A 13,744-nucleotide genomic window follows, 5' to 3' on the forward strand; every position below is an offset into this window, starting at 1 on the left:
AAATAACTGCATTCACAATGTTCTCCCCCTCTGTCTCTTCCAAGGAGGAAGAGAGCTTGTTTATCTTAATCTTGAGAAGAACTCAGTCCTAGGAACACCACTACACCATTTCTATTTTTTTACTTGAATTAACCATCTTGTGGACTTGCAGCCTCTGATCCTGGTTTCCTAGTGAATACCACTAGACTTGAATGTTCAAGCAAAAATTCATATAGTACTGACATGTACCAAGAGACACAAATTATGTTTACATATAATACCGCATGTGGCCCTTTCAGCCACATTATGAGATGGTATTGTTATCCTTCATAAGTAAGGAAATGAAGTCCAGAGAAGTTCATTGCCAGATGGCTGGTAATCAGTGGTGCTGGAATCAGAACCCAGGACTGACCCTGAGTGAAAGCTTTTCCACCAAACTGCACTCAAGGTCATAGCTAGCAAATGCAAGGTTTTTAACTCCAAGAACCAAGTTGATACTATTTATTTACTCATATCCAGGCCACAATCACACATTTAAATGTTTTTGTTTTGTTTTGTTTAGGCAGGTCTGGAACAAAGCTCTATTAAGGATGCAGTAGAGAAACTGGTTAGCTGCATTTGGAAAAGGAACTTCATTTGGAATCTTCAGAGCATTTTCTTAGATGCCTCATCCCCTGGGGAGAGGCAGTGATGTAGGAAGTTGGGGGATCAAGGATTAGGGAGCAGGCAGTGTGTTTGGAAGCCCTAAGGAGGCACAAATGCCATGGACTCTAGAATTATCCAGGGGCCCTCGCCCTGTCTTCTGGGTATTTGAAATGTGAATTTCTGCTTTTCTTATTTCTTGAAGGAATTCATTATAATTTCCCAGACTACCCACTGCACTTTCCCTAGACTTCAGCATATGGCGTGCCATAGCGAAATGTTCCACTCCCACATGTCCAATCACAGGCTGTACCAGTGTGGCAAATCACAGCAAAACAAAACAAACAATTACATCATTTGTCTTTGCAATCAATTCTTTTCGGTTATGACCCTTCTAGAAGAGCTAATGTCTTAGGAACTTATTTTTCCTCTCTTCCGAAGGACCTATTGTATCTGTTTACCATGCACAGTCACACATTCATAGAGGAAGTTGGCAGCTGGATGAAAGTTGTTTTCAGGCATGCTCTGGAAGAAAGTTGGAAATACCAGCTGGGAAAGTGGCTGCCATATGGGTCTGCATTCCAGAATGCTTTGCAGCTTCCTGTGACCACCTGCTACACCAGTTCAACTAACATAGACACCAGAATTTTCCTTTCTTGCTGTTCAATGGCAGATCACACTGCATTTCCTCAAAGTAGGTAAGATGGTGTTCTCTCCAGAAAATGTTCCATGTTCACGGCTGGCCAATGGTACATGGCCTGAGTGTCTGCTTATACTGGAAATGTTATAAGCAGTGTAAACATTAGAGCTATAAAAGTCCTCACTGACATTCTCTTTGCTCATTTTTGTTGTGGTGTACAAGTAAGCTTTCAAAAAGCCTCTACAATGCTTCTAAATTAGTAAAAAGGATTCCAGGCTCATGCATCTTACTATCATCCTTTCTCCACTAGAGAGGGCAGGATAATAAAAATGTCACTGTTTATGAATATATTTATATTTGGCTGTAGTGCAATGTTTTAATCCTATCAGAATGCTGAGGGTATTCAATTAATTTCTAGATAAAATGAACCATGTCATTTTGTTTAAAAACAAGTGGCTCCTTGGGGCTGACCCACATGTGTGCCAGTGATTACAAAACAGGATTTATTGTATAAATCATCAACAGATTTCAAATAATAAAAATCATGTAACCCATTATGTGCTCAAAACTTGTAGCCTGAGACCTTGTAGAAGGTAGAGGGTGCCTCTTCTAAGACCACCATTTCTCTGAGTGCCTCAGAATAATGGGGTATGCTTAGAGGCATCCATTGATTACATGACAGTTTCCAAAGAAGTAAGAAGGTAAATGAAAGAGGACCTCCTTTCCTCAGAATAGTTCTGTGGAAATAACCACTTTAGTATCCTCATTTGTGATACATGAATTTCCTGTAACTGAATCTTCCATCCGTTTGAGAATTTGTTCTGTCCTAGACCACAATGGAGCATGACAAGCTATGCAGACATTCTCAGCAGCCAACAACTTCAAAATGCCTTCTCAGAAAGGTGATCCTATAGTTTCCAAATGGTTTATCAGTGAGAAAAGAAACAGTTCAACACAAGGAAAGATTAAATACTCACAAAAAAAATCTAAGGCAGGTGGAAAACAACAACAAAAACAACAAAAACCTATAAATGTTCCTTATGAGGATGTCCTCTCTGAATAAAATACCTTCTATAGTAACACAAAGGTCAAAATTGCTCACTCTAGTTACCTCCACAGAGACAAGTGAAACAAAGAGGCTTTGGCATACTTTGCAAGGGAACTCATGGAATTGCAGGCAGAACTCCACACTACTGCCCAGAAACAGCATGTTCTCCTAAGTACATACTTCAGTCCTACTCCTTAAAGAATTTGGTTGACCTGCTGTGTCAGCCATGAATTCTCAGGTTTCCAAAAACCAGATTCCATAATGTGGACACGGATACACCACCACTTTTCTAGCCTCTGCAGGGCTGAAAATCAGATTTCTTCCCTCTAGCTAGGCTGGATACAGGAAGATAGCCTTGTTAATGAATGACTTGGACCACACAGAGAACAGGCCCTACCGCTGTAACCATATCCATCAACAATCCCACCATTGTGCTGCTATGTGCTGAGCAAACACGGGCAACACTGGAGCTCTGTGTACCTCCTGCCCGGCAGCTCTGAGTGTGCATTCACTTGTGTAACCAAATATTTGCACATGCCCTCTATTTTATCCTGAGTAACATGGAATAAATTCCCCAAAGTGGAGTCACTGGGCCAGGGCATACACAATTGCAAGGCTTCAGAAACTGCCCTCTGGAAGACCGTACGGATTTGATTCCCACAGGATGTGCATGAGACATGATTCTCTCTGCTCTTAGAAAAATTCACTTTTACACTTTTTCATCTTTGTCCAGGTGATAGATTAAAACTTCATCTCATCATTTTGTATATGACATTATTAGTATTAATCTTAGTATCTGTGAACACGTCTTCAATGAGCTCAGTCTTGTATCCTTACCACATGTCTGGGAGGGAAGGAGGCAGCAGGAAGTTTAACCTGTCCATATTTATTAGGGTAACTGATGATCCACTTAAAGCTCGGGCACTTGTCATGAACAACAATGCACTTTTAGCTGGAGACTCTCGTCTGGAGGTCATAGGGACAGCACCGGGGAGGGAGGGTAGACAGCTGCTGTCTAAACAGAAACCACATACTGAGAGAACTCTTTCTGACATTTTCAAAGTTCTGTTCTTTTCTTCCCACTTTCTTCACCCTTGAATATTTAATAATACATGAAGATGCTCATGAGAAAAGTAAAAGTTTTATAAAAATAATATTATCTTGGTTTTGTGAAAAATGAACAAATATGTCTGTATATGTATGCAGATAAAATTAATCAGAAGAAAATGCAATAAAATGTTAATGGTGATTTTGCTAGATGCTTTTAATTTTCTTCTTTGTATCTTTCTTGAATTTTCCACAGTAAATTTGTTTTAGCTTAATAATTGGAAAAAAACCCAATATGTTATAGTCAATAACTGGACATCTACTCTGTCTACATCTGTGAAATGCTGAGCAATTACATCTTCAAAGCCAGCCAAAGACTGATTATCAAAAAGGGCAAAAACAAGAGACTACAAATACATTGGAGACTAGATACTGACACCTATCAGCTGCAGGTGGCAGCCTGGAGTGTGATTTTCCAAAGGAATCTGAGGCTGAGTCCACAAGGAGGACACCTAGCATGGCAAGGGCGGAAGGGACAAAGCATGAACATCAGCTGTTTATCATTCCTGGGACAGACTCAGAGCTGGACAGCACCTTGGAGGGCATGTGGTTGAAATTCCTGGCTAACAGATGAGGAAGCATGTCCAGAGGTTCATATGAAGCATCTCAGTCAAGGCCCTGAAGAGACAGCCAAGACCAGTACCCCACTAGGGTTCTCCACTCTCACTCGTTCACACTCACACGGGCCTCTCTTCCACAGTGACGTGGCAAGAATTCACCCATCCTGGCTTCTGAGAACAGTTCTGTCTATCAGCTCTTCACCCCTTCAACAGTCCTGCCAAAGACACCTGTTCTCTGCTGACTGTTTCTTACGTGGTGGGTGTCTTCTCCATCTGTGAAAAGACCCCAAATCTCAAGACTTGCATGTAGTGACTGATTTTTCCAGTAGGTGGCAGTACCCACAAGAACAACCCAAAAAGCAGGTGCTGGATGTGTACTTAACCAAAAATGAAAAACCCCTCACAGAATTCAATGTTTTGCAGACATATTTGTATGAAGGCACTTAAAAATCTACAAAGTACATAAGTAAAAGAGTGGAAGGAAATATACTAAAGTATTAAAAGTAATTTTCCAAAGGTCTTTTGTTGTTGCTGTTGTTGTTTTTTTGAGAAATTAGGATTTATTGAGAGGATAGAAAAGCTCCTGCAGTGGGAGGGAATCCGAAGGGGTTGCCCCAAAGGGTGTTATTTTAAGTCATGTTACTTTTTAAATGATTGTGCACCTTCCATGTCTTGTACAATAGACAATTTTTTTTTTTTTTTGAGTTGGAGTCGCACTCTGTTGCCCAGGCTGGAGTGCAGTGGCACACTCACGAACATCCCAGCGCCGATCTGCTGGGCTTCCAAGTAGCCAGAACTACAAGCACGCACTACCATGCCCAGCTAATTTTTGATTTATTGTAGAGACGAGGTCTCACCAAGTTGCCCAGCGGGCTCAGGCAATCCACATGCTTTGGCCTCCCAAAGTGCTGGGATTACAAGCTGAGCTACTGAGCCTGGCCAACAAAAATCATTCATAATAAAGTTATTAAACTAGTAACAGGTTATTTCAATACAATGTATGCAGAGTATGGGTACTGAAAAGATAATTACAAAAGCACTTGGAAGTGTGATAATATATATTTCTTGTTTATATGTCATATATTCATGCAAATATAAGTACTTAAAGAAAATAAATTTAAAATGATGAAATCTTATAATACTTTAAAATCTTATTAAAAACAAAAAAATGACAGATTTAGTTAAACTGGAGGCATAACACTGAATTACTAATGCCTACGACCATTTTAAGATGACATATCTTTACATTTACTTTTACATTCATCTTTATGTTCACTTGCTAGGGTGAAGAACTTTACACAAATGCGTAGGGATTATGCTATTTCATCTCAAAATAACCTAAAACTTAACACTTAGGGCATTAGTTTCCTTAAGCTAAGTGTTAAAACTTCCCCAACTTTAATTTATTTACAAATAAGTGTGTTGGTACCTCTGGAGTATGTGTATGTATTTAGTAAGGGTCCCTTACTATAAATTAGCAAAAATGTCCATTTTTTTCCACTTTTGGCCAAATTATTAATTTTTTTTTCTTTAGTCAGAGTCTCACAGCCACCACAGTCTCAGCCTGTTGGGCTCAGGTGATCCTTCTGCCTCAACTTTCCAAGCAGCTGGAACTATAGGCACATGCCATCATGTCCAGCTAATTTTTTGATTTATTGTAGAGACGAGGTCTCACTATGTTGCCCAGGCTGATCTCGAATCCCTGGGCTCAGGCAATCCTCCCAAAGTGCTAAGATTACAGGTATGAGCCACTGCACTTGGCTGGCCAAATTATTAATTTTAACTCTCGTCCTCCTTTTAAGATACTTTCTTAATACACTTTAAACATAAACTTAATTGTGAGCCAAGTTTAGCTACAGAAAACAAGGTTCTTCATGGAGGCCCTGCCCCGAGTCCTCACCTGGCAACACAGAAATGATTTGACTCTCTGGTCCCCACAAGGTAGAATGGTTCCTCTTCTCTGTGTTTGACGATGCAGGTGGCTGGTTTGGGACAGTGGCTTTCTGAGGCTTTTCCAACAAGGAGTCTCCCCCTGCATCTTCACTCAGACCCGTGGTTCTTGGCTGGGCAGAACTCCTTGCCATGTGGGTCACCACCTTGCGGTCAAGTCCCACTGAAGTGTGGGAGAGCTACTGTTAGCTGTTGGATTTCTTTTATGAACTTTGTAAGTAAAACCATTACCTTTATAGTCAATTTAAATTCGTGGATATTTTGAGATAACTACTCACCCATTTGAGACATGTCAAAGCTCCATAAAAGACTATTCTCTCTAGTTTTAAAATGGGTAATCTGTTCTCTCTTCTAATAATTAGCTTTCCAAATGTTACACATAAAGAAATGGACAAAGACAAACTTAAAATTGAGGATTTAATTTATTTTAATTTTTTTTTTTGTAGAAATGGGATCTCACTATGTTGCCCAGGGTGGCCTCAAACTTCTGACCTCAAGTGATCCTCCTTCTTTGGCCTCCTAAAGTATTGGGATTATAGATGAGCCACCACACCTAGCCAAACCTAAGGTTTTGAGATTCTTCGTCCTTTCTCAAACCAATACATCATTAAGCTTTTGTCAGTTTTTCTTCTTCTTCTTCTTCTTTTTTTTTTTTTTAAGAGACAGGGTCTGTCACCCATGAGAACAAAGTGGTATGATCATAGCTCACTGCAACTTTGAACTCCTGGGTGCAACCTCTTAAGTAGCAGGAACTACAGGAATGTGCCACCATGCCTGGCTAATTTTTTTAATTTATTTTTATTTTTTATAGAGACAGGGTCCTGCTGTGTTGCCTAGGCTAGTTTTTCTCCTTTCTTATGGTACACTTTTATGTATGTAACACTCTAAGACTGACTTAAATGAATTGATGTTGTTTTGATAATTTTGAAAGAAATCTTATGACATCAAAACATCAATTCACTTTAGTTTTTGAAAAAGCATATATCATACAGATTTTTAGAAAGGAAAAAATCTTTGGAAAATTTAAAAAATGAAAATATAAGCAAGACATAATGCAGTTTGACATTAGCAACTCAAACTGGAGACTCATAGTGAATTTTCATTTAAGGTATAGCTTTGACACATAAATTATCCTAAGATCAGGCAGAAGCACATTGAGTTTGCATTTTATTCTGGGATCACAGATCTCCTCGCTCAATTCCTTCATCTTTACATTCATCTTTATGTTCACTTGCTAGGGTGAAGGGATTTACACAAATACATAGGAATTATGCTGCTTCACCTCAAAATAATCTAAAACTTAACACTTAGGGCATTGGCTTCCTTAAGTTAAGTGTTAAAACTTCCCAACTTCACTTGATGTACAAATAAGTGTATTGGTACCTTTGGTGTGTGTGTGTGTGTGTGTGTGTGTGTGTGTGTGTGTGTGTGTGTGTGTGTATGTATTTAGAAAGGGTCCCTCACTAGGCAGCCAACTCACAATTCTGGCAGAAGGTTTCATCAGACCCATCAGGACACTGCCGCACCCCATCGCAAGCCAGAGTGATGTCAATACAGCAGCCATCGTCACAGAAGAAGTGGTAGCGTGAGCAAACGTGCAGACATCCTATGTGCAAAAAAGTCTCAAGTCACAGGAGGGCAGGGAAAGTTAAGACTTTGTCCAGAGGAACAGAGACTGTGGGGACGATAAACTGCCTTTGGATAAAGGGATGCAGATCATGAGAAAACCTTAACAGTTGTAGCAACGGGTTCTGGAGAGGTTGAGGGCACTCTTCTTGAGCCTACCACTTAACTCTCAGGACTCCCCATGGGCGCTTGGCCCAAGGGCTGTTCCCAAGTCTGCAGTGCCCAAGAAGAGGGACAGACAGACAGCAGCCCTGGCCTTCTCCACCCACACCTGCCATCCTCCCTTGGCTGTCTCCCTGCATCCATTCATCACCCCATCATTGGGTCCTCCTCCTCCAGCCACTTATTGCTCCTCAGTGGGCCATCTAACTCCGTCCCCCTCCCTGGATGGCACTTGGCTGGCCATGTTTTAACAGACACCATTTTACACGTGCCATGTCCTGCATTCTTGTTTCCTATGTCATCATTTTCACTGAGCTTAACTTTCTACTGTTGAATCCTATTTGTTGACTACCATGACATCCCTGCTGCTGCAGAGAATAATTGGAATCATAAGCTGCTGGCTGGCACGAACTTTATTTTCACAAAATAGTGACATTTTCTCCCAGGAGCTCCCAGGAGCCTTTAGTTTGCTGTGCAATTCAGAGGAGCTATAAATATTTTCTGAAAAGACATTTTCATTCCCCGCCCCCTTGCCTCGAGTAACCCAACATTATTAGACTTAGCTACTCGTGAATCAGGTGACTGCCCAGTACTGGCAACACAGACTAAGTCTCAGGCTAGACATAGGGCATAAAGAGCTCTACGATTTTTCAGGAACAGAATGGACCAGACAAGTCTCTCCAGAACCTGGAAGAGTGGCAAGGGTCCATTCCACCAAGAATAAATGGCTGAGCATGGTCCACATGTCCAAGTAAAATCCTGTATACATATTTCATGGCAAAGCAGTTAAATCATGAGGTGGGATAAGGAGCCTAATTGGATTCATCACCCCCTCATTGTGTCTTTCAAGGCAATTTGAAGATATTTTGATCTGGGAGCAAGACGAGGGTAAAGAAAAGAAATGGTGGTGGAAACTCCTGAGGAAGAAGAAGGAGGAAAGAGCCTGCAGTTGTGACTGAGATCTTAGGCCTAGAAAGGAGAGTCAGCTCCAGTCACCAGGTAGGAGCAGGGACAGAAGGTGAAGGGGAGCTCTGAGCGCCCAGCAAGATATAGTTGTCACTCTTCTTAAATTCATGGCATGGAACCCCAAATATCTCAAGGTTTTGGAGACAGGTCCATATTTGTCATCCTTCTATTGATTTCTGGATTAGCATCTCCCAATCTTTATAGACCACACATCCCAATCAATAATAAATTAAACATGTATCTCCAATTTCTTTGCAAATAATATGTACTGCATTAACATGTTGAACACCTTATAAAACGTTAAGGAGAAATTAAACAATAAAAATACAAGTTTTGGTATCTTCTTTTCTACCCTAAAAATATCTTGAACATCTCAGGGGATCCTATTTGGAAATTCCTGAGTCAGATTGTATTGGAATTACTTGCTGTCTTGCTATTCTTTTTTCTTTTCTATTTTTGAGTCAGGGTCTCACTGGCTGGAGTGCAGTGACACAATCATGGCCCACTGCAGTCTCAACTTCATGGGCTCTGGCAATCCTTCCACCTCAGCCACCCGAGTAGCTGGGACTACAGGAGTGCCCTACTACACTTGGATAACTTTTTGATATTTTTGTAGAGACAGGGTCTTGCTATGCTGCCCAGGCTGGTCTCAAACTTCTGGGCTCAAGCAATCCTCCCACCTCGGCCATCTAAAGTGTTAGGATTACAGTTGTGCACCACCACATCTGATCTGGCTTGCTATTTGAATATGTTATTTTTTCTAAACATGCAAAGATGTTCAAAATGTCAACATATTCAAAATGGAACCAAGTTATAATCATATGAGCCAAGGTACCTACTCATCCCAGGTGGGTGCTATCCTTGGTCACCTTAACACTTAGGTCATTAATCGCAAAAACAATAGATATATAATAGAGGGGAGCAAAGCACCTCTCTCTCCCATCTCTGATTTCCCATGTCTCTCTGTGGTTTTACTTATTAGCTCATAGCATGTTATTCCAATGTAATTAGTAAGTGATTCCAGAGAGCAGTTAGTACTACACTGATTCTTTGTATTTTCTATATAAAGTTAGACACACAAGACATATACCCAAGTGGCCATTCAGTCATCGAAAGTGATTCATATCACTCTCCGCCACTTCAACTCCATTTCATTATCATTTTGGAAAGGGGCCAGACATTTACAGATGGCAATGTACCTTTGGAGCCCAGAAAGCTGGCTTGAATAAATAAAGCAGGGCAAGCAAGTACCGCTGAGGTGTTAGTCAACTGCCTGTATCAGCACAGGCCTCCCTCCCTCCTTCCCAGGCACCAAGGTTGTGCAAAAGTAATCCCTTTGTAGCCTCTGTAGGGATGATAGGATGTCTGCGTCTTCTTCCCACGAGCACTTTCTTCCCAGAATCGGCACTTGACTCAATCCCTGACAGCTTGAACCCTTATGTCCAGGGGGAGACCCCACTGGGTCCACAATCCTATACCAGGGAGCCGTCCCTGCTGGAGCCAGTGTTGTGCTTCCAGTGGTCCTGCTGCATGCCCCATAAGCCAAGGCACTCAACAATCAGCTGGCTTTCCTGTACAACTGCAATGAATCTACAGGGCTGGTCAGATCTGGACTATGTTGGACAGACTCTGCTTTCTCATGATCACTGGTGACCTCACAGTGCTGGAGTGGGTGAGAATTTAGCATCTGGCTGTCCAGGTGCAGTTACCTGCCTTCCTCACAGTAGGCTTAAACGTTGGCTGGACAGGGAGTCATAAGAACTTAATGCTGGTTATGCAAAATGATCAAGGTTGCCAAGCCCTTAGGATCTAAAATCTCTCACTCCCTATAAAACTTCACTTCCAACATGCACAGTGACCTCTGCTTTTGGTGGAAGACTGGATCCATCATTGTACAAGTAAATCAGTCATCTTCCAATACTGGGTATTGAATACTGAATCTTCAAAGGTGTCAGAGGGCCGAGGTGAGAGGATTGCCTGAGCCCATGGGTTCAAGAACAGCTCAGGCAACTTGGAGAGGCCTCACCTCTACAATAAATCAAAAAAGTAGCCGGGTGTGGTAGGGTACATCTGTAGTTCTGGCTACTTGGAAGGCTGAAGTGGAAGGATGGTCTGAGCCCAGCAGGGCGATGCTAGGGTAGCCGTGAGCATGCGGGCCACTGCACTCCAGCCTGGGCGATGGAGTGAGCCTCCCACTTAAAAAAAGTGTCAGAGACTTTCTGCAAGTTTACTAGAGTCATAGCTAGTGACGGCAAAGCTGTGTGACACTATAAGCTGTAGGAGGATAGGGGCCACATCCACTGAGTGCCTGGCAAGGTTCCTGCACACTGCAGACACTAAGAGGATCTTCTAATGTATACTACCAGCACTTTTCCAGAAGTGAATCATGGGGAAGTTTCCCTCCACAATATCACAATATCTTAGGTGCTGCCAAGTTCCATATAATGAATATTGTTTAAAATTTGATGAGCTAATCTTAGAAATGTAAATGTTTGGGAAAGTAAGAACACAGATTAGTGAAATACATGAGTTTTATACTGTGCAAAGGAATGCGAGAACTATCATACTGTATGTATTTTAAATCATATTATTAATATATCTATGCATCTGTGTAAAGTGGACATTTTATTTTATTTTTTCCTTCTAACAAGAGTCCTTTAGTTTCATACAATTATTGTGCATTCTTCTAAGAATAGCTTCTTATATTTCCTTTAAGTATGCTAATATACTTAATAACGATGCTCTGAACATATGCAAAAATACAGAATTTGGAAACAAACATACACTTTTGTAAAGTGCTCTGCTGCTTGGGGAATACAAATGAAACTGGTTGCCAAAGAGAGAACCCAACAAACAATAAGAGTTTATGCCTTCTATGCATGTGGGTACTTGGGCTAAGGGAAGTTTGAAATCATATGCACCACATAACGCAAAACAACCTATCAAGCTGTTAAAACACCTTAACTTTTTAAAATTGAGCTTGCAAGATAGTCTACTAAGAGTAAGATATAACTGCAGTGAATTTTAAGGGCAAATGATGGATAAAGTGGACATTTTAAAGTTAGTGATTTTAAATTGACATATGTACTTTGTATATTTTAAGTATATTCTTAGCTGCATCCTTTTTTTATCTTTCTTACAATTTTTGAAATGATTTATTATATCACTACATCCAAAAGTCAATTTTCTTCAATTCTATGGTATGTCTTTTATCTGTTTTTTCTTGAGTCAGGGTCTCATGCTATCATGCAGACTGCAGTGCAGTGATACAATCATGCTTCGCCACAGCCTTGAACTCCTGGGCTCAAGTGATCCTCCTGCCTCAGCCTCCCAAGTAGCTAGGACTACAGGCACATGCCAACATACCTGGCTAACTTTTTTGTAGAAACGAGGTCTCACTATATTGCCCAAACTCCTGGACTCAAGCAATCCTCCAACCTTGGCTTCCCAAAGTGCTAGAATTACAGGTGTGAGTCACATGCCTGGCCAAATTTTTTAATTGACAAAAAATTATAGTGTATATTTATGGGATACAATGTGATGTTCTGATATATGTACACATTGTAGAATGAAATCAAGTTAATTAACATAACCATCACCAAACCTACTTGTCACTTTTTTGTAATGAGAACATTTATTTACACTTTATATGTTTAGCAACTTTGTACCCTTTAACCAACATCTCCCCTTCCCCTTCCATGCTCCCAGCCTCTAATAACCACCATTCTACTCTTTACTTCTATGACTCTGACTGTTTTAATTGCACTCCATAGCTGTACTAGTTGAACACATGTATCAAATAGGCCATCTGTCTTTAAAACAAAATTGTCTCCTGGGAAAATCAGATAACTGTCTTTTATGAAGGCAAGTCAAGAAAAGATGGAGTGTCTACAGGGTCCAGCAGCTCACAAAGTCTATCCTCATTCCTGGGAATGTCCTTTCTTTCTTTCTTTCTTTTTTTTGAGTCAGAGTCTTACTCCGTTGCTTAGGCTGGAGTACAGTGACATGCTCACGGCTACTGCAGCCTTGACCTGCTGGGCCCAGGTGATCCTTCTGCCTCAGCCTTCCAAGTAGCTGGAACTACAGGCACGCGCTACCATACCCGGCTTATTTGTTTATTTATTGTAGAGATGAGGTCTCACTAAATTGCCCAGGCTGTTCTCAAACCCCTGAGCTCAGGCAATCCTCTCACCTCAGCCTCCCAAATTGCTGGGATTACAGGCTTGAGCCATGGCGCCCAGCCTAGGAATGTCCCTTTTACCTTAACCCAGCAGTGTCAACTTATCCCAAAGTAAAGTGAAGTCTGTTTTTGTTATTGTTTTTAGTAAAGACTCTTATTCAACAACTAAAAATAAAATGGAAGCATCCACAGGGTGCAGACAATAAGAAATACCAGTCCAACCCCATCCTCCCATCAACAGCCAGGCTTCAGCTGGCCCCAGCAGGTGCACAGGAAGGACTCTCCTCTTACCTCCCGTGGAGTAGGCTGCAGGGAGCACAGTCACTGACACATTGTCAGAACTTCTCTGCCCGCCTGTGTCCGTCACAGTCAGCTGGAAGGTGTACATTCCTTCCTGGAGGTGGGACAGCTTCAGGGTTCCTGATTGCGGCACCTGCCTCACAGATGGGACACATCAAGTTTAGTGAGCAGACCTGAGCCCAGAGTCCATCCCCAGACTCACCTGGGAGTCAGGCTCCATCTTGGAGCAGCCCCGGGACCTACCTCTGCACTCCGGTCTGAGGCTGCTGCACTGAATTACCCAATATTTGGGAAGGTTGACCCACCTCAAGTTCACCATTTCCGATTTTACCTGGGCTGGCAAGGTTCTTGACTCACAGTCCTTTCACCTGTGCTTGGCAGTGGCTGCTGCAAAACCTGCACTTTCTCTCCAGCGCCACACTTAGGATCTATCCCTTCCTCCCCAGCAGGTGGCCTCAATGATTTCAAGGAGAAAATCAGGACCATGATTTAGGCTTCTGCGGACTTGATGGAGGAGAAGGAGGAGTTGGCCTCTTGTGTTCCAGGCCAACCCCTCCTTCTAGTCCTCGACCCCTGTCCTATGA

The 13,744-nt window shown here is 41.7% G+C and overlaps 1 protein-coding gene across 1 annotated transcript in view; it reads right to left on the reverse strand.

Moving 5' to 3' along the window:
* LRP11 (LDL receptor related protein 11) overlaps nt 1–13,744 on the reverse strand; it is a gene marked incomplete at its 5' end in the record, with an annotated part of 46,009 nt that overhangs the window by 9,942 nt on the left and 22,323 nt on the right. Inside the window, 3 exons of the mRNA XM_008053997.2 lie at nt 5,877–6,089; nt 7,407–7,532; nt 13,152–13,293. Coding sequence (XP_008052188.2) covers nt 5,877–6,089; nt 7,407–7,532; nt 13,152–13,293 — 481 coding nt within the window. The remainder of the gene's footprint in view (nt 1–5,876; nt 6,090–7,406; nt 7,533–13,151; nt 13,294–13,744) is intronic.

Source organism: Carlito syrichta, unplaced genomic scaffold, assembly GCF_000164805.1.
Source record: "Carlito syrichta isolate Samal-C Ts95f unplaced genomic scaffold, Tarsius_syrichta-2.0.1 Scaffold288923, whole genome shotgun sequence".
Lineage (NCBI taxonomy): Eukaryota > Metazoa > Chordata > Mammalia > Primates > Tarsiidae > Carlito > Carlito syrichta.